We start from the raw sequence: 24,362 nt of genomic DNA, 5'->3' as shown, positions 1-24,362 counted from the left end.
TGTTAAGTGTTAAACTCTCTCTCTACTACAATTATGCATATGCATTATAAGTAAGCAAGTGTACAAAACACTGGATTTATTTCTATCAAATTCATTCTGACAGATAAAGCATATGATTATTCTGGATTTTTATATTTGACATATGCATTTTAAATCATGATCAAGTTAGTGCTGTAAAAGTCCCTTACGGGGAACAAAAAAGATACAAAATTTTAATAAATCCAAGAGTTTATCTGAATAATAGTTCAAACTTACCTTCTCTAAATCAGTTTCAGTTGTCAATATTCCACTGATAAAAAGTTGATCATCCTGGAAGTAAGAGAAGAAAAGGCTTGTCAGCAAGAGCAATCAATCATACACTTTCTTTCTGTTATAATGCCTCATTTATATTACATAGAGCAGTACTTAAGCTTGCAGAGCACATAGATAGCTCCAGTGATACATGTTTATTTTACATTCCACAAACTCAGAAATACTAAAATACAACTCTCATTTTTATTTTTTTGGCTCAATAATTTTTCAAACTTTCAATATGTCAAAATAAAGTCATTGGAATATATTTTACAGACCTAAGAGTTTCAAATATGCAAAAGTCCAGAATAATCATATGATTTTACTACAATGTTAGAGCATTCACATGAAGATTTTTTAACTTCAACTGAACTTGGAAGTCCTAAGAAAGACAATGATAATTGATAATTCTCTGAAATACATTGTTCTTTAAGAAATATTCAGTCACTTTTTATGCTGTTCCTGAATTAATGTAGATTAATGTAACATTAACATTTTGGATACCTTAAAATATTTTAAAAATTACTTACAGCAAATTTTTTTACTATATCAGTAACATCTTCTAAAATCTCGATTTGACAGAGTTTCTCCAAATTTAGCTCATCAAATTGGCAACTGTTAAATGTAGAAGAAAAGATGTTTAAAATCCATTATGCATTATTATTTATGAAATTCTATACTCTTGGATATATGTAATTTGTTTTTTTAAAAAGGGCATTACAACATATCTGATTTGCTTTATTTGGATTTATATCTGAAACCACAGGTATTCCTCATTCACTCAATAAGTCAAATACCTGCAATCAATCAGTGGAGGCAATTCTCAGCATACCTGCTATGAAAGAATTGATTCTGGGATTTAATGCATAATATCTTTAGGATTAGTGCTTCAAGCCACTGAAGTTGATTTTTTTACACAATTACTCTTGTCAATGTCATTCTGAATAACTTGCTCCAATATATTTCTTGTTACTTTATTCCAATCTGTTAACTGTTTTTCATAAGATTTTGTAAAACATATATAGGTTTTCTATGTTTATACTTTTAAAAATACAATGGACAGACAGAATGCAAATAAATATTTGTTTACCTGGGATCATGGCATTTCTTACTGGGATCACAATGAGGTACAAATAAAAGTGGTCTAAACGTGCATATTTTAATTATGTCACAGTATTTCTGCAGCTGAAAAACAGGTTTGCTGCACCACAGTTTGCAAATATCACCTATGGCACAAAATTGGGAAAAATGGGGTGGGGGGCAGAGAAAGACAAAATCAAAAACAACTGTCTAGTAATCCTCCAAGCCCAAGGATCTAACTAGTGAGTGTCAAATATTTTGTATCTTGTCTTTGTACAGCAAGATAACAAGGACTATTAAACAAAACCCAGATAAGAAAACTATAGAACAAAAAAAGCATTATCAGTTTAAATACCTGGTTCATACTTCTTTGGAGAATATTCATGAAATGTTCCACGCATCTAGAAACAAAGACATTATAAGTACCATTCTAAAAGTGTGAAGCAAAATGAAAACCAGCCCTGAGTTAAGCAACAGTGTTAATTCAAAAGTGGATGTTGAATGCTCTTCAACCAATACCAAAACAAATATAAACTAACCTCTTTGTAAACCATCCCCCTGCCCACTTGGGTATCATGGCAGACTAACAAAGGATCGGTATCCTGAAAAGCTGATTTAACATTGCATAGGCCAGCAAACCTTTCAATTCTTTTCTGGAGGAAGTTTTTTTTTAAAAAAACGACCTTCTTCCTAGAAACGAATAAACTCTCCTTCTCCAAAAAAAACTTTCAGTAAACACTAATAAGAAAATGCTAATATATAAAACACTTTCTGAAGTAAGCTATACTGCCTAGTGCTAGTCTTCCAATTAAGTCCTAATAAACCTTGCTTAGATTTGGATCAAGACAAGCTCAGTTATATGCTGCCACTTGATGAGAAACCATTGCCAATAGTCTAGTGTTCAAAATTAATAATATATTTACATTCCTGGTTGTGCAATTCACACCTGTGATGCCAAACTTTTATCAGAATATCTATGCAGAGATTCAAATAAAAGACATAACTGAAATACACTATATAGCAATAGCACTTATGACTTATATACCACTTCACAGTGCTTTACAGCTCTCTCTAAGTGATTTACAGAGTCAACATACTCTGGGTCTTCATTTTACCAACCTTGGAAGGATGGAAGGTTGAGTCAACTTTGAGCTGGTGAGATTCAAACTGCTGGCAGTTGGCTTTCAGCAGAATTAGCCTGCAATATTGCAATCTAAGCACTGTGCCACCACAGCTCTTAATAGAAATTTCAACCAATAGTACATGCACACAGATGTTATTTTTCATTAAGTACTTACCAATTCACAACATGGCCTGATGTAAGGGCTATAAAGTGAGATGTACCTGATGTCTTCAAAAGTAGGATTTTCCATACTGCATGACCTTTAAAATGTAACAAACCATTTAGAAAAATGGATTTAACAAAAATGCTAATTACCCATGTTTTAATAAATTTTGGTTAAAAAAAACCAATTTGTTCTAAAACAAAATTGCAAACATTGTTTTAATAACTTATATAAATAAAATTAAAACAATTTAATTATTACATTAATTCTAGATGATCAGACATATATCCAAATATGTACTTTCCTTGTACAAGTATATGACATACAAAAAATCCTTTTGGTTAGGTAGTTGTAAAAAGTGACAATTTTGTGAAGGGAAATGAAGGGAAGAACCATCCTGCTGGATCAGGACAAGGACCATTTTATTCCAGTGTTTTGCTTTTCACAGTGGCCAGATGCTATGTAGTACTTGGGTGCAAGAAACAATTACATTCTTTTTTTCCACCATTGTTCTCTGCAATTGATATTTGGAAACTTGCTTCCTTCAACCTAAAAGTAACAGTGAATTTGCAAGCATTTGAATATGAATATATTCAATATCCTTTTAAAGCGACACAAATAAACAGCCATCAGTACATTTTGTAGTGATACATTTAACAAATTAAATGTGATCTGTACAAAGAATTGCTATCTTTCATCTTTTCCAAATCTTTTTCCAACCAGTATTGTTGAATGAGTCCTAGTCCTAATGCCCTAAGGAAGGATTTTTTTTTCCCTTTAGACTTTCTCCTTGCTTTGTATAATATTATACAGCTCAATTATATCCTCTTTCAATTACACTTTTCCAACCTGCAGACTTATACACATTCTCCTATGGAAGCAGTTTGAGTCCCTTTTCAACTGTAAACAACTATACACAGTATTCCAAATGCAGACATACTATATATTTGTGAAATAACATTGTAAGGTCAATGCTTTTACTTTCAATTTCATTTGCCATTTGATTGACTGTTTAGCTAGCTCCAAAAGATATTTCCAGTGTTTTTCCAAATCGTGTTCCAAAAAATATCCTGAAAAATTTGGCACCATTTTTACGCTTGGCCAGTTCATTGCTTACCAATAAATTGATTTCATCTATGAGCAAGTTAAAAAGCACCAGTCCTTACACACAACCTTGCTGGATTCCTCTTACCGAATTCCTCTTATTCCTTGAATCATAACTGGGGCCACTCCGAACACTGTCAGGTCATCGAGGGGAATCTGGGAGGCCAAAAAGGCAGCTTACTTGGAAGCTGGTCCAGGAGGAAGCCTTCTGCGGTTGCTAGAGAGAATATCAGCGGAGAATAATGCCAGAGGGGAGGAACAGAAGTGGCTGCCCTTAAAAAATACGGAGCCTTCCCACGTCTTAGATGAGCTGCATCAGAGCATTCATCAGCACAGGAGTTTGCAGGTTGGGCTATCTGGCGATAACGGCAGTCCAACGCATTAGGAAAACGCCAGGCTGCCTACAGCGATTCCGAGCCAGAATTTGTACACCAAATAAGCACATCAAAAAACACTTTTTAATGTACTGCCTGAAGGCGGGTCGCGGGAAAAGGGAGCCCGGTAGCTCAGCCACGGAGAAGGCTGAACGACCGCGAAGTTTAATTAAAGCCGCGACCGCATCAATGCACGGAGCTTTTCTCTCACGGGACGACGGACAAGCCTTACGGGACTCCCCGCTGCTCTTACCGTCACGCCGCCTTGTTCTTTCCCCGAAAGGAACAATCACCGCCTCACCACGTCACCACCATCCAAGACGCTTCCGACTTACTCTGCCTCCTCATTGGCCCCTCACTGCAAAGACTGCATAGCTTTCAAAAGAGGATGGTAAACCTTGCGCTTTCCGGACTGCGAACGTCACTTCCTGTACTTTGCACCTTCCGCCATAGAGAAAAGCGGCGTTTTTAATAGAAAGGTGTATGTGGACCAGAAGTCCTATCATCTTGTAGTCCGCGTGCAGGAGATGAGGAAGTTGTTATCTTTAACTTAATCGGATGACAGGCGAAAAGTTTTCTAAATCGGATTTCTCCAGTTCAAACCCTTCCATATATCATAGTCTTTGGACAGTTTTGGTATGGACGGTGGACCTACGCTGCATTTGTAATTCTTCTATTAATGGTGATGCAGTAATAATTTTACTTTTTCTGTTACATAAATGGCTTCTAGTTATACATACGACGATACGGAAATGTTTTAATAAAGAGATAACTAAATACAATACATTTTGGACACATTCCATTATCAATGATCGTTGATTATCCTGTGTTATGATTATTGCAATAGTAGCATTGATAGTGGAGTTAGCAAGCAGCACACTGGAGCAGTTCCAATTGCTGTCATTTTGGGCATGAAACATTGGCAAGGAGGGGAACAGTTGAAAAAATGGCTTTTAGAAGCATGTAAGCTTGACAAATGTGGTTAAATATTAATGCTTTTGAACTAGGGATTGAATTTTAAATTCTGCTACATTACATATAAGGAAGTGTCTTAGTTTATAAGAATAATTTTTGAAGAGCCATATATATAATTTCAAGTTTTTCAGAAAATAAAAATTTCAAAGTAGCAGTGTGAGACTTCCCCCGCAGGGTTTATTTCTTGTAAATGAATACAAAGAAATATCATTTGACCGTCGTTTCCTAAGGTATCTCTCTCCAACTTGATGCCTTGCAGATGTTTTGGAGATATGACTCAGCCTTCCATTCTTCTGAGGTTGAAATGAGGAACCAGATTGTTGAGGACAATATGGTGACACTTGTAAACTGCTCAGGGAGTGCAGTAAAGCAATGTGGTGTGGTATATAAGTCTAACTGCTATTGCTGTTAAAGCAGATAAGGTCTTCCTCTTTGCACCTCTGTGAAGAAGTTGTCCATAGTTTGAAAGATTCAGTTAAATGTAACGGAAGGGGGGGGGGCTTTTGGAAGAGTTTAATACAGTAATGAATCTTTTGTAAGATTGTCTATGAGGGCTTTGATGTTTATTTTGGAAATCTTTATTCTAACCGTTATTGTTTAACTATCATGACATTTATAGCAGATTTGTTTTTGTTTTGTTTTAAAAAAATTTTAGGACTTAAAATAAACACAACGTTGGCATCTTAAACATAGGAACAATTTTCTCTTCTTCACTCACAACCACAGTTCTCTTGCTATTGGATATGATTTAAGATTAAAGGTAAGCTTTGAATAAAAAGATAGAAAGGACTTTGTTTTCATTCTTTGCTGGCCAGTCACCTCAGTAAGAGCAGTTTATCGTGTGTGGCCTCTTATTTGATGTAAAAAAAACCTCTTAGAATTCAGACACTATTTAAAATTAAAAAAATAATTTTTAGCCTCTGAGAGATTGCCAGGAAAAAACCATTAGGGATGGCTGATCTATTGGATATTGAAAATAGTAAATTACATGATTATCTATTATAAATTATTTGAATTTGCAGCCAGTTGTCTTGCATGTAGCTAGACATAAAGCTAATTTCCAAATACCTGATGGAGTGTGCTTTGAAATTTGAAATGTGTATATCCTAAGTAGGATATTAAAAGGGGATTAGTATCCATGTTGTATTTTTTGAATACCATAATTTCATTTCTTTGGTCACATAGAAGTGAAATTATTGATAACCATAGTTAGGTTAACAAAAACTAATTGTTTTCCCTTTTCTTTTTAATAAAATTAAGGCATCAGCATGGTTGAAAATTCACCAGCCCCATTGCCTGAAAGAGCTATATATGGTTTTGTTCTTTACTTGGGCTCCCAATTTGCCTTTAGTAAGTAAACAACTTAAACCCAATAGTTTGAATGTTGTGATACAATATATCTCAAATTACATCATAAGCAAGATAGTATATGTATGTTGGCTGTTGCATTTCATTGTTGTCTTTTCAACATTGCCTATGCTGCAATTGAAAGGTTTGTAAAGTTTCAGAGTTAAAGTGCAATGTTGCATGTGTTACCTATACTGAAAATAAGAGTCATAGTTCTGAAGGTGCTGCACATGAGAGTAAATTATGTTGAATTAATTGCTTCTAATTAAAGATAGAGAAGATCTCAATGGTCAAATAGCATGTTAGATGGTGGACAGAATATCTTATATGTATTTGTGTTTATTTAAAAGACTTTGATTACAGATAGTCCATGCTTTAGTGTCTATTCATTCAGCAACTGTTCAGTTACCACAGCACTGAATGAAGGGACTTACACCCAGTCCTTGAAGTTCAAGACACTGTAACTCCGCTGTGGTCACATGAACAACATTTGGGCCCACTTTGCACACCTGCCTTGATGATGATCTTTTGGCTATCTGCAGCTGTGCCCACTTCATTATCCGGCACTACTGTACCAGCCGAGGCCTTCTTTCACACTGATACAGCTGAGGCTTCTCCCTCACCACACACAGGGTCTTTTTTCACATGCTAGGCATATTTCATGAAAGGCTCTGGGCGGGTCATGAATGGAGGCCCTAGGCGATAAGAGAAATCCTTGCTAAAGTCTTGGCTGCACAGGCCCAAGAAAAGGCAGCATGAAAGAAGGTCCTGGCAATGCAGTAGTGGTGCAGTGGATAAGCTGGCAACCAAAAGGGCAGAGATTCAGGGAGGAGATAGGCAGATGGAAGGAGTTCAAGTGGATGTAGAGGAAGCAGTCCCTAACCTTGCTGAGACTTGGGGCTGGGAGGGATCAAGTATCCACAATATTCAGAGAAATTAACTATATATTTTAACAATAATACTGACATAAATATTGGCATCAGAATAACCATTACCATTTTAAAACTTTTTCATGTATCCTGTGCCTCCCCAGAAACAAGATACTAGAAAGAGAGTAGCAATAATATTTTAAAATCAGAAAGCCCTGAAGTGATAAAATTATACACTTTCCTCATGTACAGTTTTAGTCAAAAATTTAGGCATACCTGCTCAAATTGTATGTTTTGATGTATAGCTAAATGAACAGAAGCTGACTCCAAAATTGACTCAGCTTTTATCTGATAGAAAGTTAGACTGAATTCTTTCTGCGGAGTTGGATGCATACATACATACATATTATTTATCTTATGTAATTGTAGCTATGAACACGAACAGCTATTTTCTAATGCATATCCATACAAAATATCCACCAATGATCAGAAATGCTGACTCCCTATATCAGAGATAAAACTAAATCAGCTCTTTTATTATGCCTGTTAAAAATGCTACTGAGAAGTTGTTAACTTACGTCCTTCAAACCAATTATGAATATGATTATTAAAATGATTCTTACATTATATGCTTGCCTTCTTTGTGGATATAATTTACCACTGTACTTAATTTTTTGCTTTTTGTCTGCCTGCTGTATCTCTATATATGGATATATGTAGTTCTGTATATTGTGTGGGCCTATATACCTGAATCCTGGCTGTTCTCGTTGGGCTTAACATACTGGCCTCAAAAGTAAGTTCTTAATAACACTTCCATTAAAGTTTTTCCTATTGAATCTACTGAATGATTTTACAAATACTATGTATATTTTAACAAAGCAGGTAATCCTCAACTTACAACAGTTCATTTAGTGATCATTACAATGGCACTGAAAAAAGTGACATGACTGCTTTTTACACTTATGACATTGCACCATCCTCTGGACACGTGATCAAAATTCAGACACTTGGCAACTGATTCATATTTATGACAATTGCCATGTCCTGGGGTGATATGATCACCTTTTGTGACCTTCTGAGTCAATGGGAAAGCCAGATTTACTTAACAACTGTGTTAATAATTTAACAACTACAATGATTCACTTAACAACTTTAACAAGAAATGTCGTAAAATGGGGCAAAACTCACTTAACAACTGTCTCATTTAGTAACACAAATTTTGGGCTCAAATGTGGTTGCAAATCAAGGATACCTGTATAATCTTGAATAAGAATAATCTCTGCTGATTCAGAAGAATCATCCATATAATTTACCATAATATTTCCAGTTGAATGTAAAGGTACTTGCCCCACTCCCATTCCCCCTCTTCATTATGTATGTGGCTCCTGATTCAGGACTTATGTGAAATTTAAGAACATATATGATGTTGAATGTGGCTTTTAAGTATGAGTAAAATTATGAAACTAAAAACCAAGTAGGCAGGACTGTGACCCTGAAAAGGAGAACACATAACAAAAACCAGACTGTTGACTTGTCTATGATATAAAAAACAGCATATGGTCACAAATAAATGCCAGGGCATTGGTATTTAAAACAAGATTGGTGTGGAGTCCTCAGTGTTCTCTGAGCTTGGTTGTCACTTGCAGATGTTTTATTACATGACTAGGTAATAACCATGCACGTGGAGAACCAGGGACTTCACTGTTCAACCCTGACCTACATATATTTTCTTCTATCGGGACTGGTGTCCCTGATTGTAGAGGCAAATCATTGTAAGATCATCTCTTAAATTTTATATGAAATATTCCAGTTCTAGAGATCATAATATGATTTACATTATTTTCTTTATATGTAACAATCCAAAGATATATAATCTGTAACCTTGTGTTTAGGGGCTCTTTTGCAGTCCTTTGGTGGAAAGAAAGAATCTCTGTCCATTCAAAGTGTACTACTTATACAGTTCTAACTAAACTTTTTACATTCCCAGAATTTTGAATTAAAGAGCCCTAAGATTTTAGACTTTCTTTCCAAACAAACCACTCCATTCCCTTATCATGTTACTAATTCTCTTCTTTTTCTACTATACTACTATACTATATTGATAGTTGTTTTATTACATTTTCTCATACAAAACACTATTTCAAGTGTTGTTTCTACTTCCTAGATTCTGGGCTACTGCATTGCCTGTGTATCTTTTAGTTGCTGTGGGAATAGGCTATGTACTCCTCTTTGGTATTAACATGATCAGTACAGCTCCACTGAATTCTACAGACACTATAACAGGTAAGCATGAGAACTACAAAAATATACCTAGAACTGTTTGCAATGTACTCTTAACACTTTATTGTGAGATGAACAGGCTAATCTTTCAAGTATGTGGTTTTTTTGTTTTATGTTGCATTATTTGCATCATTATGTTTTAGATCACAGAGCCAGTTTGATCTAGTGGTTAATGCACCAGGTTAGAAAGTAAGAGACCATGAATTTAAGTCCATGGCTAGCTATGAAAGCCAGGATGATTTTGGGCCAGTTACTCTCTCTCAGCCAAACTCACCTCAAAGAGTTGTTGGGAAATAGGAAGATGAAGATGTGTTAGATATGTTTGCTGTCTCGGCATATTTGTAAAAATAATAGAAGTGAGATATAAAATGAATGAATGAATGAATGGCTTTTTCAGAATAAAGTTTCCAAGGTGATAGTGTACTGACTGTAATGGCAAATACAGACACTGTGAAAGTTATAAATGCAGGCACTGCTCACAAATTTACTTTTTCATCACCACTGTAACTGCAAATAGTTGGTGTCAGAAACAGTCTCTAACATATTTCTGCAATAAATAATTTCTTGCATTCTCACTACATCTAATAAAAAATGTATTTGTGATTTTTAAAAATCTTTTACAGATCACTATGCAAAAAATCAAAAACAGAAAATACCACAAGAAGCAGCAATTCCTGCATTAAGAGATATTCCTATTCATGAAGTAAATAAAATGTTTTTTCTTAAAAGCAAGAAGAATTAATCTAGAGGCTTATGTCAGAAAGTATTTAAAATTTGCTCTCATGAAACACGATATAGAAATATTGACAATGGGGTGCCAAAACACTTGACTTCAGACAGCTTACATAAATTAGCCCTAAAATAAGACTGTAATAGCATTTTAAGGATTAGGTGGAGCCCCTTCGGGCATCGTATTTCCACAACTTTGATCCATTCATCCTTAGTCCAGGTTGCTTTTTTCTTATATATTGCAGATAAAGTTTTTCATTTCTTCTCTCCTATAGCTGATACTGTATTCTAAATTATTTGAGGAAAGTAGTTTCCCCTGTGAAGTTCTGTTGACAAATCCTCCTAAGTATTTCTCTATGTCAATATAGTATATTTACATGACAGTGAATTTAGCCACTTCTCAGTAGTGTTCTGTTTTGTATATTAGCTAGGCTATGTATTATTTAAGGATACGTTCCAAGAGCTAATGTATAAAACTACCAAATGTGGCTGTTATTTTTAACAAGGTACACCATGTAAAATTATGATCATGTTTATTATAAAGCATCTTAGATAAGTGCATAATAGAAAAGTTATGCTGGATCAAGTCCAGAATCATTACCCTTAGACATTTAGATGTGATTTTTCTTCCATGTTCATAGAAAAATTTGCAGCTAAAGTAAACAAAGTTCAGATTTTTAAAGTTATACTGCATGTATTCCAATGTGAAAGTAATACTATAAATAATTCCAATTGTAATGCAGACCTAAGTCTTGAATGTAATTGTTTCATAACTAGTCATAATATTTATATGCATGCTGGTTAACAATTAAAGACCTTTTCTTTATTCGCTGTATTCATTTATTTCGAGTTTTATTCTTCAGTCATGGTTAAAATAAATTCTGGCGATATCACAAGAAATTGTAATATATTGCAGTGAATTGGTATATATACTTTCAGCAAAAAAGCTTGGAACACTGATTCTTATTTCAGTTTATCTTTGTATATTGGTATATAAATAATGGACAGCATAATTCTTTTTACAATTCTGTGTGGGTCTACACAGATGAATTCTATTCCTAGGTAAATGGTTATAGAATTACAAGCTTAACACCTAAGGCAACGATGGCAAACCTTTTTGGGCACCGAGTGCCAAAAAGGGAGCACATGCACACTGCACCAAGTGCTGAAAAGGGAGCACTTTGCATGCGCACTCGCACTCGTCAGGGCTGCGACCAGGAAGAGAAGCTGCCCAGGAAGCATGCACACACCGGATAAGGTACTTCTGGCTTCCGGCACACACATGCGAACCGGTCAGCAAGTCTTCTGGTTACTGCCGTGCATGAACATGCGACAATCAGCTGGTCAGCACGCATGCTCATGCTGGAAAACAGAAGACCAGCTCTTTCAGTTTTAGACACTGCCGCATGCACAAAGGCCAGCTGATCGTCACATGCGCATGCGCAGCAGAAACCCAGAAGTGGAACGGGCAACACCGCATGTGCCAGGCAACATGGTTATGTGTGCCACTTTGGGCACACATGCCATAGGTTCGCCATCACAGACCTAAGGGTACATAAAAGAGATGAGAGAAAAAACTGGAGTTATGATACCCTTCCCAAAGTTGATTGCAAAAACAGGTCATTTAGCTACTAAGGAGCAAAAGTACTTAGAATATAATATTTAAACTAGTTTTTCTATCCTAAACATGTAGTCTAGAATCAGAGTTGGAAGGCACCTTTGAGGTTATCTAGTCCAGTCCTCTAATCAGTGTAGGATCCAATAGACCATTTGGCAGATCACTAAATCTTTTAAAGAATCTTTTTAAAAAAGGAAAACTCACTTTTTCATGTTGGCAGATTGTTCCACTGATTGAATTCAATCACAAACCTTCTGATGTTTTGCCTGAACTTCCTTTGTTGTACTTTTAATTCATTTCTACCAGGGCAATAGAAATAAATCTTCTCCTCTGGAAGATATTCTGTGTGGTAACTTTTTAAGATTATTTTTCTATTTTTGATATATACTATTTGAAGAGTGCTATCATTTTTCCCTTTGTATTTTCTGTAGGCTAATACTGTATTCCCAAATCTTTTAATCATTCCTCACAGGCCTTAGTTTCTAGATTCTTCACCATCTTGGTAACCATCTTCTAATTTTTTCCCAATTTTTACCCTGTCCATTCTAATGCCTAAATCCTGTCACAGCATTCCAAATGGATTCTGACCAAGTTAGAATAGGGGGACAAATTTGATGTAAAGTTAAAAAGACATAATTCAGGTACAAGTAATCCTCAGTTAGCTATTCCAAGTGGAACTGGCAATTTGGTCACTACATAATGTAAAACTAAGTGAGATTGTCAGAGTGCTTATGATATTACTTCATCTTTCCCTTAATTTACAGACCTTCAAAGGTAAATGTGAGGATTGGTTGCAAGTTACTTTTTCATCATCAAAGTAACTCTGAATGATTGCTGTACAAAGCAATTGCTGAACAAGGACTACCTGTAGAGTCAACTATGGATTTATTTGGTGTTGTCATTCCACGTCAACAGTGTTTCTAAGGTTGAAATTATTTTCTTGGAAGAAAGATGGAACATTTATCTAAATCTTGGTATTCATCCAGAATAGATGCAATCTAAAATACAAGAAATATAAATCAATTAGACTTTGTATGCCTAAATCATTTTGTTTCAGTTTTATGAAAAAGAGAAAATAGCCATAAGAAATGTTTAAGGTATCTTTTCCACCAATATAATCACAATGATTTCTTCTGGAAAGGTTATAAATTAGCAGGAATGAAATATATTTTGATTATAAGTGGTTTTCTTCTTGATTTCTAATTCATGTTAAAAGATGTGGCTTATTTCCAATGCATTTCCTTCATTGAAAAAGTCTTTACCGTTGACAACTTTATGTATCACTTGTTGCGAAGCTATTCCTCAAAAAATGCACATTTTGATAACTTACATTCTGTCAAAAACCTGCCTCTGAATTCATTTTTTGCAGCCTTCCATCTGTGCTGAAAAACCAGCTTCAGTAGGGGACCTTCACTTTTTTTATCTTTATTTATCTATATACGATTAAAACTTTCATTGTATTTTTCTGTTTGTATCCTAATTTATGAATTAAAAGGTAAAGGTTCCCCTTGCACGTATGTGCTAGTCCTTCCCGACTCTAGGAGGCGGTACTCATCTCCGTTTCAAAGCCGAAGAGCCAGCACTGTCCAAAGACATCTCCATGGTCATGTGGCCGACATGACTAAATGCCAAAGGCGCATGGAATGCTGTTACCTTCCCACCAAAGGTGGTCCCTATTTTTCTACTTGCATTTTTTTATGTGCTTTTGAACTGCTAGGTTGGCAGAAGTTGGGACAAGTAACAGGAGCGCACTAGGGATTCGAACCGCTGAATGCCAACCTTTCGATTGACAAGCTCAGAATTTTAGCCACTGAGCCACCGCATCCCTTAATTTATGAATTATGGTACCTAAAATCTGCTAACTTAATGCATAAAACATCCAGGGCCCATTACTTCTGTGGAATTAAAATTTCCACAATGTTCATATCAGTTTTACTCACAAAATTGTGATTGTTGCAGCATCCCCATGGTCGTCTGATCGTGATTTCTAATGCTCCCTGCCACCTTCCCACAAGCAAAGTCAATGGGGAAGCTAACAGGAAGTTGGAAGTTCCTCCCACTCTTACTAATGTTTTTGCACGTCCAGGGTCATTCTGTTTTCTGTTTAGGTAAGTAAATTTTAACTTTTTATTGAAGGTCATTTGCAACAATTATTTTTCTATTTATGAAATAAACTCAGATGATCATGGAACCATTCAGTATTGTGTAAGAAAAATATGGTCAGCCTAAATGTTAATATTCATTCTGGTCACATCGGATTACACTACCTTTCTTTTAAAGGATGACCCAATGGGTCACAGGGTTGACTAATTCTACAGATAGTTGCAAAGGTGAGGCCAAAAGCAAAGTCTTTCTTACCAATACTCAGAACTTTAACTTCAGTTGATTGTGGCAAGCCCTTTATTGGCATAAATGTAAAGGTGATGCTATATCTTTATGACAATCTTAAAAGAAACATGAAAATGCCTTCCAGGTGAAAACAGTATTAATTGAATATTTTGCTTTTGCAATGGGGTGAGTGAAAAAAATATCTTTATAACCTTTATTTTAAAAAGTTAACATTGGTACTCAGCTGTTGGTTTTTGCTATTCTTCTGTGGATAAATGAGAAATCTGCTTTGAAAGAAACAGGAAAGGCACTTCTGGTATCAGACTAGCAAACATATGTGCAGAATAACACATGACATTCCCACTGATACGGTTTGGTTCTTTGGCATTTGCATAGACTTATGTTTTGGTGTCCTGAAAACAAACTGCCAATTTTTCTTTAGAACTTATCCCAACTTTATTTAGCTTTACAAATTGAATAAATAAATATAAACATGCTTTATGTCTGTTTAGGGGCTTGTAACGTTCATTGCTTTGGTACCTTCTCACAAGAAGAGAATAGTATTCTTTACAATCCATAAAGGTGTGTTTCCCCCTGGAAGAAAGTTTGGCTGCATTTTATTTTATTTACATTTCTATGCCGTCCATCTTCCTCTACAAGGTGACTCCGGGGCGGCATTAATTCTCAGTCCCTCAGGTTTGCGCCTCCTAAATCAAGGTAGTCTGTTATATACACGACAACACAAGGCTCACTCGTTGACAAAGGTGAAAGGAACCTTAATGTGTAGCAGTAAGGTTAAGGCAGAGACAGTAAAACGAAACAGAAACTGGGAAAGTGCTAGCAAGGAAATCGCTGTCCCTAAGTACTTTCTTCCACCTCTTTCGAAACGGGAAACTTCCCCCCCCCCCCCGCCTCTCCCTGCGGATCAGACACACCAAGCGCAGCAAAGAAATCGAGCCCGGGGGAACCTCTCGGCTGACCCAAGCAGGGTGGGAGGAATGCGATTTCTGGCCAATCAGTACCGTCAAGGAAGAGCGAGCGAACCAATGGGGAAGCGGTGGCGCGGCTCCACCGCCGCTCTTCACTTTGACGAGAAGTTGCCGATGCGGGGATGGGAATCCGGCCGTGAGCGGCCTTTCGAACTCGCCGGCGGCTCCCCCCGCCCCCCCCCCTCGCGTCATGCTCATCACGCTCTGCTACTTATACCTGTGGGCGCGCTGGGGGCCTTGTTCCGCTGGGCTCATCCGGCGCACAGTGCGCCGGCTGTACCGAACCAGGTGTTCGTTTACGTTCTGCTCTTCCTCCGGCTGCGGCTCCTCCTCCTCCTCCAGCTTCGGGTGTACTCGCTTCACGTTGCATCAGCAGGCCCCCCACCTTCCGCTTTGCAAACGGGAGGCGCCCGGCTTCTCCGACGAGATAATTTGCCTCAGGGTGGGCGACAAGGTTTTCTTCACTGGCGAGACTCAGGTGTGATATGCAGTGGCGGCGAGTCGGCCAGGGAGGGCTGGGCCTATCGTACGTTGCATGGAAGGGAAAGTTGTGGGTGTGGATATGCGAGGGTTAGGGGAGTGTTGCTGTCTCACGCCTGCATTTATTAGAGAGGCTGAGAACTTTCACTCGTGGGAATAGCTGTTCCTTGGACAGGTCCGAGAGGTAAGCAGGAGATACCAGATGAAGCTGAATGTGTGGCGCGAGCCACTGATCCTTTATGAACTGTTCAATATATGGTTTCAGCTTGCCTGCTTTCCTGCTTCAAAAATTTCCCAAGGCAGCTTGCACATGGATATACCGGTATCATAATTTAGAAGCACTTGCTATTAAACAAGTGACGAGGTGGCAGAATTTCAAAACTTTTTATCAATTGAAATCTGAAGAAAAGCAGGTTTCAGCAAATGTAACAATAAGTGCCAATATGTATTTTTTTTAGAGTAATGGACTGGAATGGCGTTCCTTTAAAATCCTTGGCTGTTGAAAACATCAAATTGTTTTACAGATTGCATGATAACAATATTCTCTCTTCCCACTGGTACATGTACCTAATAAATGTATGTAGTCATAAATATGCTTGTGTACATGTGTGTTTTATTTATGTGTTAGTGTAGAATGTCTATGTGTAATGTGTGAATTTACCAGAGTGAAAAGTTAGCCTTCTAACCTGATCAACCAGAAATGTTGATCTTCAATTCCCAGAATTAACAGCCCACGTTTTATTGCTAGGGGAATGTGGAAAGAAGTGCAGTGCATCTGGGAGGAGTACAGTAGGTATTGAACAGAACAGAATTCCAAATATATTTTCCTCATCGTGGGGAAATATTTTGCATCTTGAATAAATAATGTATAGCAAACAAACAAAAAAATCAAAGAAGTTACAATTATATCATGTCCCTACTCTTCCCATAAGATGCAAAAATTCTGGTTTGGCATATCCTAGGAACTTGTAGGTAATAATTATGTTGATTTCCCAAGATCAACATTATATAAATGTATGTACAGGTATACATCTAAAATACCAAATTGGAATATTATTAAGCACAATTATAGATATATTGGTCATTATTAACCACAATTATAGACATATTGGTTTTGTATTTACCACTTTCGCCCAAAATTTAAATCCAGAAATCTCATATGTTTGATTGAAACGGCAACTTCTTTAACAATGGTAAATTGCAGTTCCTACTTTAAATGTGTCTTTTTTTCTGCCCAAATATTTTTTTTCATCTTCATTTTTTCCCTGCTCATGTAATTTATTTTCTGTTTTAGGTTATATCATTGGCTTAATGTTTGTATCACATGGTTGCAAGATCACTGCACTCACTTAATTCTTAAAGCAAAGCTATTGATGCATGGTGTAACTAAGTTTTGTTTGTTTGTCGCCACTTTGTCTCTGACCCTAAAACTGATTAGGGCTGAAAGGGAGTGACCAACCCAAGGTCCCTCTGGTGGCATTCATGTTAATGGAGACCTAGAAATTGGATCTTCCCATACCCTAGTCCAGTCAGCAGTCATCTTTTCCCCAAAAGACTAAATAATTTATGTTTCCACAAAGGTACTATTTTATTTTAATTATTTCAAAAGCAGCAAAAGTCTTAATATTTCAAATTTGTAATTTAAAAAAATTAAATTCTTATCAAGATTTTTGCTGTTCATTTTAGGTACTTTAAATTCTTTAGAATAATTAATTCTTTGCTTTATTATAGGATGAAGAATCACTCACCAAATAGCTTTTCCTGAACTGTTGCTCAGAAGTTCTGTTTTAGCTTTAAATTGTCATTTGATAAAATTAGAAGAATAAGAAATGGGAGACTTGTATGTTTTTAAGGATGTTTGATAAGCATCTGTGAAGCAGTTAGGTAATGTTCAGAAGTAAATCACACTGTAGTTCATTAGGTTTACCAAGTCTTTGTTTCTAAGTAAACAGGAATTATTTGAAGTTAGCAGTATTTTAGAGAAATAGTGGTAGAGGAAATGAAAGGGTCGCTACAGAAATGGGTAATCTACCCAAACTATATTTATTGGTAGTATTAATATTGAACTATTTCACACTGTTATTTGGCAGTGGCAAAAGTGAAAACTTCTACCAGTCAGGTATACTTAAATACTAACCATTCAGAATGGGTTTGATTCTAACATTTTCCTTGAATATGAAATCTATTCTTGATTAAAATTGATTCACCTTTCTAAGGTCAGCATTTAAACTGCTGTAAAAGATGTCTTCCTGAATAAATAGGACAAGATCCAGATTTTGTAAAGTATAACACATGTTGCATTTTTTAAAATTATATAATCGATTTAAGCCACCTTTTTTTCTTTTCAGTCCCTTGATGATTTAAACAAATGGACATTATTTATTGTATCACATTTTAGTTATTTGGAACAAGTAGTTGAAGATGAACATATTACATTTGTAACTGAAGGTATTTTCATTCAAACAAGTAGTTCACAAGCTGTAACTTGCTCAGCAAAAAAGGTAGGTTTTGTTTAAAATACTTTGACTAAATACTTTTGCTAATAAGTCTTTAAACTACCGTATTTTTCGCTCCATAAGACGCTCCAGACCATACGACGCACCTAGCTTTTGGGGAGGAAAACAAGAAAACAAAAAATTGTTTTGTTTTGGCCATGAAAATCTTGCATGGTTTTTAAAACTTTTAAGACTTATCTTCAATTGCCTCCTGTAACATGTTGTTATACAGAATAACAGAGCTGGAAGGGACCTTGGAGATCATCTAGTCCAACCCCCTGCTCAGGCAGGAAACCCTATTTCAGCCAAAAGCTCTTGAAGCTATGGAAGAAATTTCCCGTAAGTGAGGCTGTCCCCACAATGGATTTTTTCTTGTGGGACCCGGGTCTATTCTGTTGCTGCCGCCACCGTTCACCACTGCCACTTGCCACTGCCTCTCACTGCTGCCACTTATCAGCAGTTGGATCAGCCTCCCGCAATACCGCTGATCAGCTGTTCCAGGCGGCAGGGATCGCCACCGCCTGGAACACCTGATCTGCGGTATTCCGGGAGGCCGATCCAACCGGCGATAGGCAGTGGCAGCAACGGGGTGGCTGTGACAGGCCGTTCACCACCGCTGCCCCAACCCCCCCCACCACCACCGCTGCCCTTGTCTGTGATGCAATATTCACCCCAAAAGACGCACAGACATTTCCACCCACTTTTGGGGGGGAGGGGGAGAAGTGCTTCTTATAGTGCAAAAAATACGGCAATTTGAAATACTGACTTTTGTTTTTAATAGCCAGTTCTTAAAAGGGAAGGTAATGTGTCTAAATTATAACTATTCCCTAGTTTAAAAATATCTATGAACTCCATAAAAGCTTGATAATAGCTTTTTGTATAGCTTTTATATAAGATGAGTTGAGCTTCCATAAGAAATATATAGGTCTGTTAATTCCTAATCCTATATTTCCTTCTTTGTTCTCTATTTTCTCATTTACCATCATCAATATTAATTTGAATTTATTATACTTCTCATTGGTTTTTCATTAACCATGGTTATATGGAACATGACTTGGTAGATGTATTTAATCTGTTTTAACTTAATTTAGAAACTACATTAATGGTAGGAATATTAATTTAATTTTACAGTGCATTTCAATATTCTAACACTACATGCATTAATGTGAAAATTATTCTGTGTATCTTTCTTTAGATTGTGAAATGGTCAGATTTTTGTTCTCCTTTGGCCTTTAAAACTGGAAAGCCTTACATATTATTTGCTGAAGCCAGCATAGATAATTTTAGTAGCCTTGGAATAGCATTCTTAGAAGACAGACTCCAAATGGATAATGGGATGGTGCCTCAAAAAATTGTCTGTAAGTACACCCATTTGCCTATCCCTAACAAAAAAATATATTTAAATGGCATATAAACTATTCTCAAATTCAGAGCTTCATCATTCTTTGCAAATTCATCTTGCTTTGATGCCTGTCAATTAGAAGTCCATCTGATGGTAGTCTCTTCTCACCCTTCCCCCCCACTCCAGAAATTTGCAGTAGGCATGGAAAGGATAGAAAAAAGGCCATTTGTGTAACACTGAATTATAAATTATTATGATTAATTATCACATTATGTGGTTATGCATTTAAGACTTAGTGTTGACCACTATTGCTCTGGAATATGTGACCAGCTTCAGCAGAATTTGCCTGTGACATTATTCCTCATTATGCCAGGGGGAAAATACCAATTAAATAACAAGATTAACTTTTGATTTGGAATTTGAATTTTTTTTAGATATATCATAATATATATTGGGTTGTGGAGAGCTTCTTAAATAAAAAGCACTGCTTAATAAAAAGTGTCTTTGCCATTTGCTGGTCCAGAAGGTCTCCTCCTGCCAAATTTATGAAGCACACTTAAATGATGCCTAATTCCAAGATCAAATATGCTTAGTTTCCATGCTCCTGTGGACTTGTACAATGATCAAAGGCAGCATAACATAGATTGAAATTCTTTACTATCTCTTCCTTGAGCTGCAGTATGCCCACTTTAGTATGGGTGGGTATTTGCTCATATCTGCTGAGTTATTATCACCTGTGAACAGACTTGAGTGGGGATAATTGTATCTGATCTTTCAATTTATAGGTTGTTAATGGAGGGGAGTATGTTGACTGAGTGAAGAACCAGTGCCACAGTCTTCTCATTGAGCTAAGAAAGAAACTTTGCCCCCAAATAGATCATTCCATACCTGATGCAGGGTCATATTTGGTACAGTGCCAGTTGATAATACTGCTTGATGAGGAGCAGGCATATGAATGAAATCCAGTCTTTTGCCAGCTGTTTAACTCTTAAATAATAAAATCTGGCCTAGAAACCCCTTTTTCTGTCCCTATCCTTCTGATTACTTCTTTGCTTCATCTACTCATATTTTTTTAAAGGGTGGGATATTTACAATTGTCAAACTTGAAATTGTTTCTCCTCAATTTGTTGAGTTCACAAAATATATTAAGTCAAAACCAAACAAACCAGCTAATGTGATGGTATGGTTCAAATTTTGGATTTGAGCTTGGGAAGACCCAGATTCAAATATGTCCACAGTCATAGTGTCTTGGGCTAGTTGCTCTCTCTCAGCCAACCTATCTTATAGGGTTGTTATAGAAAAAAATTGGAGAAGGGAGCGCTAAATACATCTTCAGCTCCCAGAGACAAGATATAAATCAGTCAATTAAACATTATTATGGGACAAAAAGCAGTATAAAACCCCAGTCTATGTGTAAATAAATAACAATTTCATGAAACATTTTTTTTATACTTAGAGTGTAGATAAAACAATTGATGAGGAACAAAAAATTTCAGAGAACTCCAGAATGTTCCATCTCTTTTAGGACCATGCTAAACATCTCTCTGAATCATCTTTTTCTGAGAGCACTTCAGTGGTTTCCAGAAATAAATCATCCACCCCTGATAACTCCTGGTCTACCCTGAACAACTTCAATTTCAGAGAAATTTAGGAGCATCTCCACTGAATAGTATGGTTCAGAGTTTTAGTATGTCCTATTCATAAATTGATGAATATGGTACATTCATATCTGGGCATAATTCAAAGGAAAAAAAATTAACTAAATTAAACATTTGCAGAATGTTTATAATGTAAGTTGCATTACAAACATGCAAGAAGTAAAATGCAATCAGGTCTACACAATGTATTTTAAGATTGGATTATCAGTTGAAGTTTATATTGAAGGCAGAATTATTTAGTGCTGCTATGTTTGTGTGTTTTGTTTAATAATTTATTTAAATGTATTAGCTGTGAACCTGAAGAAATCGGCCTTGAAAGAATTAAAACTGGTTCCAGGTACCAAAGAGGAGGAGAAGGCTGATCAGATACAGACTAGTGAACTGTCACAAGACTCACTTTTTGAAAACATTGATAAATCTCAGGTGGAAACTGCTGATAGTGCAGGAAGCGGTGATCAAGAAATGCACCAAGAGAAATGCAGACTGCAGAAAACAAATGGATATCATGAGGAACTTGAACAATTATCTGAAAAGGAAGGAGATGCTTCAGAACATCATCACCTACATCTTTCAAGCTGCCATGAATGTTTGGAACTGGAGAACAGTACAATCGAGTCAGTTAAATTTGCCTCAGCAGAAAACATCCCAGATCTTCCGGATGATTATAGTGGCACTGTAGAAGAAGTTAGTGGTGACTATATAACAGGAAATATACAAAGAGTAAACTTGACTGGGAAGCCTCCTAATATTTTAATTTATCTTGGTTCTGATTCTAAAAAAGTGAAATTTGAAGAAATAAAATCAGTCATAATGGATTGTGTTGATATTAATGCTTACACCATCTACCAGTTGTTAGAGAAGCAAGTTCTGACTGTTCCTTGGGTTGACAATGCGTTGCTTCTGATCATTGCTGAATCAGAACCCATTTCAGATGCTGTGTCTAAACAATTTCTAGCTTTCATGTCAAAAGGTGGGAAGATTTTGGGACTTTCTGCCTCTTTCACATTTGGTGGTGTAAAACTAAAAAGTAAGAATGAAATAATGGACATGATAGGAACATTAGTTTTTTCAAAAGATAAGAACAATGAAATTAAATTAAATGCTCTAGCTAGTGGAAAAATTTTTGAGGTGGACATTTCAGAAAAATTTAATCCCATAAAGCCACTTGGTTATTTTGATAGTCCGGATAAAGATATAATTATTGTTCATTTATCATATGGAAATAATGGAGGAGAAGCAATTCTTTCTCAGGTACAGTATAAACAAGTTCTATTTTGTTTGTTATTTTTCGGATATTTCTTAAATAATGCTGTTTGCAGAATGGTGGTAAATAGTAGGCACAATGTTAGGTAACAGCCTATGCAAGCTAGCGTTAAATGTATTAGAAAATTGGTGAACGATGGTGTGGATGCAAAGTACCTTTTCATAAACCGAAAGCACTTCAATGTTCCAAAATAAATGAGAAACATGTCATTGACCTGTTTGGCTGTGGGTCTTTGTACACCTTGTTGTTATTCTGAAGAGTCCCTTAACTCATGGTGGTAATTTGGAAGTTGAAATAGATTATAATGAGAAAGGAGAGATTGAAAAGCCTTATTATGTAGGTAAGTAGGTGGGGAGGGTGGGGAGAGAGTTCTTGGGAAATTTAAATAAATTTTAAGGTAAGTGGAAGTCTGATATAGTGTGTCATTCCCATTTATTCTTTCATGGTAGGATTGTATGCTGAATTTTCAACAGATAAAAAGATGGCATTTCAGTAGCATAATTAAGGTAGTGAATTTTATATACAGATGGCCTACACTATCCCCATTTTCATGTGACATAATTGATAGAGACCAAACCTCAATATATGTTAAAAGGTTTCCATCGATCTATAACTTGAGCCTTATTTTTTGGTTACTTTATCCTGGCCCAGAATTGTGGATAGACTTTGGTACTTTTGTAAAGTATTTTGTTTAAGGTTAGGTTTAAGTTATACAGTGCAGCAAAGAAACCAGTGTGAGGCACATAATGAATAACTTGCTTTGAATAAGGTCAACTGCTGCTAAGAATCCATTTAGAGCCCTACAACTGGGAACACCTAGCTAGTTAAATATATTATTCCAATCATTAACCAGTACAAAGGAAATCATTATGCAAGATCTTCATCTGGGAGAACAAAAAGGAACAAATGTAGATGATTACTCTGGGAGAAAGAAAGCACCATAGGCTCTAGAACCTAACCCCATAATTCTTACAGACTCAGGTTCTCATTATTTGTAATTTTGTTCTTCCTTGTTTTTCGCTAGAATGGAACCTCATGAATAATTAAGACCACTGTAATGTATTAAGTGGATTCTAGTTAAATTGAGGCAACTGTGTTAAATTTTTTTTACAAAATGATACTATTACTTTTCATAAGATTATTGCTGTTGCCTTTTATATTGCCTCAATATTTAGATGCAATTCAATTAATAATGTTTTATTAATAGTTTTATTTAGTTACCTTAAATACTTGTGGATAAACTGAGAATTTTAGGTGCCAAAATATACCCAAAACATTGATTAGATTTATCCACAAGTATATAAATTAATACTTTTTAAAGTACCTTTATATTCCGTATATATTCCTATATAACCCCGTCCATAGATAATACAACTCGGGTCTGGTGGCTCAGCAGACTGATAGCATTGTGATTAACACCAGCTGTCTGCAATTACTGTAAGTTCGAATCTCACCAGGCTCAAGGTTGACTCAGCCTTCCATCCTTTCTAAGGTAGGTAAATTGAGGACCCAGTTTGTGGGGGCAATAAGCTGACTTTGTATAAATATACAAAAGTATAAAGGCTATTGCTTAACGCATTGTAAGCCGCCCTGAGTCTCTGGAGAAGGGCGGCATATAAATCAAATTTAAAAAAAAACAACTCTGAAATTTTTAATAAAAATACCATGAAAAATAAGAGCTAGCTTATCTACAAATGGGGTAATATGTGAGTATATACAATAAATTTAATATTTGATTATTTAATAACTGAAATGACACAAAACAAGAAATTGATTTCAAAATGATTGTAAGTTATTTGACCCAATAGGTAAATTATTGATCATAGTTTTATAAAGGTGTTTTCAATAAAAAT

General features: G+C 36.0%; 3 protein-coding genes and 1 long non-coding RNA gene across 10 annotated transcripts in view; 2 read left to right on the top strand and 2 right to left on the bottom strand.

Moving 5' to 3' along the window:
- Positions 1 to 4,549, bottom strand: part of TTC3 (tetratricopeptide repeat domain 3) — a 70,159-nt gene extending 65,610 nt beyond the window's left edge. Inside the window, exons 1-7 of one of the 4 annotated variants that reach the window (XM_034441931.3) lie at positions 4,389 to 4,549; positions 3,850 to 3,978; positions 2,670 to 2,754; positions 1,727 to 1,772; positions 1,382 to 1,517; positions 822 to 906; positions 256 to 309 (exon numbers count right to left, since the gene is read on the bottom strand). In XM_034441931.3, the coding sequence (XP_034297822.2) occupies positions 256 to 309; positions 822 to 906; positions 1,382 to 1,517; positions 1,727 to 1,772; positions 2,670 to 2,754; positions 3,850 to 3,875 (432 nt within the window). In that variant the 5' untranslated portion in view covers positions 3,876 to 3,978; positions 4,389 to 4,549. Of the gene's footprint in view, positions 1 to 255; positions 310 to 821; positions 907 to 1,381; positions 1,518 to 1,726; positions 1,773 to 2,669; positions 2,755 to 3,849 lie in introns of all 4 variants that reach the window. The other 3 variants (XM_087871254.1, XM_087871253.1, XM_034441851.3) reach the window with 3 other exon arrangements.
- Positions 4,550 to 4,599: 50 nt separating this feature from the next.
- Positions 4,600 to 11,161, top strand: PIGP (phosphatidylinositol glycan anchor biosynthesis class P). Of its 2 annotated transcripts, none has more exons than XM_087871256.1 (6): positions 4,600 to 4,817; positions 5,766 to 5,870; positions 6,371 to 6,460; positions 8,047 to 8,119; positions 9,491 to 9,609; positions 10,230 to 11,161. In XM_087871256.1, the coding sequence occupies exons 3-6, from the start codon at positions 6,379 to 6,381 to the stop codon at positions 10,346 to 10,348; spliced, it is 393 nt and encodes a 130-aa protein (XP_087727382.1). In that variant the 5' UTR covers positions 4,600 to 4,817; positions 5,766 to 5,870; positions 6,371 to 6,378; the 3' UTR covers positions 10,349 to 11,161. The 2 variants fall into 2 exon arrangements, with proteins under 2 accessions (XP_087727382.1, XP_034298744.2); XM_034442853.3 differs by having other exon boundaries at positions 4,726 to 4,817; positions 5,831 to 5,870.
- Positions 11,162 to 12,855: 1,694 nt separating this feature from the next.
- Positions 12,856 to 15,623, bottom strand: LOC132710367 (uncharacterized). The gene is made up of 3 exons (XR_009621080.2): positions 15,488 to 15,623; positions 14,912 to 14,988; positions 12,856 to 12,951 (listed from the first exon to the last, which is right to left on the bottom strand). It is a non-coding gene; the product is annotated as an uncharacterized LOC132710367 (long non-coding RNA).
- Positions 15,220 to 24,362, top strand: part of HLCS (holocarboxylase synthetase) — a 72,609-nt gene continuing 63,466 nt past the window's right edge. Inside the window, exons 1-5 of one of the 3 annotated variants that reach the window (XM_034442205.3) lie at positions 15,220 to 15,748; positions 16,209 to 16,326; positions 18,099 to 18,251; positions 19,441 to 19,603; positions 21,535 to 22,496. In XM_034442205.3, coding sequence (XP_034298096.2) covers positions 16,213 to 16,326; positions 18,099 to 18,251; positions 19,441 to 19,603; positions 21,535 to 22,496 — 1,392 coding nt within the window. In that variant the 5' untranslated portion in view covers positions 15,220 to 15,748; positions 16,209 to 16,212. The remainder of the gene's footprint in view (positions 15,749 to 16,208; positions 16,327 to 18,098; positions 18,252 to 19,440; positions 19,604 to 21,534; positions 22,497 to 24,362) is intronic. The other 2 variants (XM_034442048.3, XM_034442128.3) reach the window with 2 other exon arrangements.

This window comes from Pantherophis guttatus, chromosome 5, assembly GCF_059756535.1.
Source record: "Pantherophis guttatus breed Tessera chromosome 5, ASM5975653v1, whole genome shotgun sequence".
NCBI lineage: Eukaryota > Metazoa > Chordata > Lepidosauria > Squamata > Colubridae > Pantherophis > Pantherophis guttatus.
Note: the sequence above shows the minus strand (reverse complement) of the source record. Positions and strands in the feature narration are given on the sequence as shown.